Source organism: Etheostoma spectabile, chromosome 19 (assembly GCF_008692095.1).
Source record: "Etheostoma spectabile isolate EspeVRDwgs_2016 chromosome 19, UIUC_Espe_1.0, whole genome shotgun sequence".
In the NCBI taxonomy this organism is placed as follows: Eukaryota; Metazoa; Chordata; class Actinopteri; order Perciformes; family Percidae; genus Etheostoma; species Etheostoma spectabile.
In genome coordinates this window covers 10,107,828-10,109,339 of record NC_045751.1, presented here as the reverse complement: position 1 = coordinate 10,109,339, position 1,512 = coordinate 10,107,828, and the positions used below count along the sequence as shown (strand labels likewise).

The window sequence follows — 1,512 nt, the reverse complement described above, 5'->3', positions numbered from 1 at the left end:
AATACTGTCGGCAAAGTGAAGCCTGTTGCAACATGGAAACTGCAGCGCACACAGAGTACGCACACAGAACACCTTTTTATTTACTTAAAAATCGCACAATTTCTGCAGTTGTGAAATCGGACAGTGACGTCCCGATTGCACACCTTTTTATTTACTTAAAAATCGCACAATTTCTGCAGTTGTGAAATCGGACAGTGACGTCCCGATTGCGTATACGTTTTACAACCGGTCTGATGGTGTGACCGCTCGTTTTGTGTCCTGTGGACTTTACTGTAGTGATGGCAACAGCGTCCCAGATCTCCGCAGTTGTTTTTGAGAGGGTATTGTCATCATAAATGATAGAAACTTTGATTGCTTAAGGGGGGGCGAGCACGTTCCATCGACATTAACCTAAATTTCAAAAGAACCAAGCCCAATAATCACAAAAGTTAACCTTAAAAGCTCTCTAGTTTGGACAATTGGTTATAGATGGTTATTTTGATAATATGGCTGATTTCTCACACGCCAAGAAACGGCAACATGTTTCCGTCAGAAACTGTAATAAAAACTTTAAAACCGCGTAACAGTACAAGATCTCGTTAAGCAAAACCAGCGACTTGGACCTCAGTTTGACAAAGACGTTTGGAGACGCTGCAGACCGCTTTTCCTAAGCGTTTAGTTTTGAATGGGAGAGCTGATGCAGATCCAGATCCAGACACCAGGACCCAGGGCTCACAGCTCTGTCTTCTGGCCAGACAGAGGCATCTGTGGCTGGACCTCCTCGTCCGATGACACGCCTCCACCCGTCTTCTCCACTGGAGCTTTGCTCTTTTTCTTCTTCTTCACCTTCTTCTCCTTCTTCTTCTTTTTGGTCGCCTTTTCTTCCTCCGAGCTGCCGTCTCCTCCCTCTCCTTTCTTCCCTCCCTTCTTCTTCTTCTTCTTTTTCTTGTCCTCCGCAATGGCTGCCGTGTCTCCCTTCTTCTTTGCAGTCCAGTTCTCGGCCAGACAGGCTGGACAGGAGAAAATAAGTGGTGAAAGAAATGGATAGATTACAAATAACATAAAAGAAAAAAGGGCAGAGAGAGGGGAAAAAAACCTTTGTGTGTGTGTGTGTGTGTGTGGGGTGTGTGTGTGTGTGTGTGTGTGTGTGTGTGTGTGTGTGTGTGTGTGTGTGTTACCTGTGTCTTGTCCTTTCAGAACGTGCTTCTCACACAAAACCTTGGTCAGGTCTTCGTCCTGGCTTCCTTTGTACCAGTCCTCAATCACGTCCTCATACTCCTCTATCATCACGTCACACTGACACACACAAGTTTGTATAAGTTGTGACATTAATATTATACATAAGCACAATTTCCAACGTTTTGTCAATTTTCTGTGATTCTGTGCAGAATTCACTCCGTGAAAAAAACACGTCTTTTATTCTCAGCTGTTCAAAAATGCACAAAAAGAAATGAAAGAACTTTTGGTAACACTTTCCTTGAAGGTATCTACTGTACATAAGAGTGACATGACAGAGTTATGACACATGAACCT

The 1,512-nt window shown here is 43.8% G+C and overlaps 1 protein-coding gene across 1 annotated transcript in view; it reads right to left on the bottom strand.

Moving 5' to 3' along the window:
* Window positions 1–527: 527 nt before the first annotated feature.
* The window catches only part of cnpy3 (canopy FGF signaling regulator 3), a 6,134-nt gene continuing 5,149 nt past the window's right edge, over window positions 528–1,512 (bottom strand). The window contains 3 exon segments of the mRNA XM_032499448.1: window positions 528–906; window positions 909–989; window positions 1,158–1,275. Coding sequence (XP_032355339.1) covers window positions 647–906; window positions 909–989; window positions 1,158–1,275 — 459 coding nt within the window. The 3' untranslated portion in view covers window positions 528–646.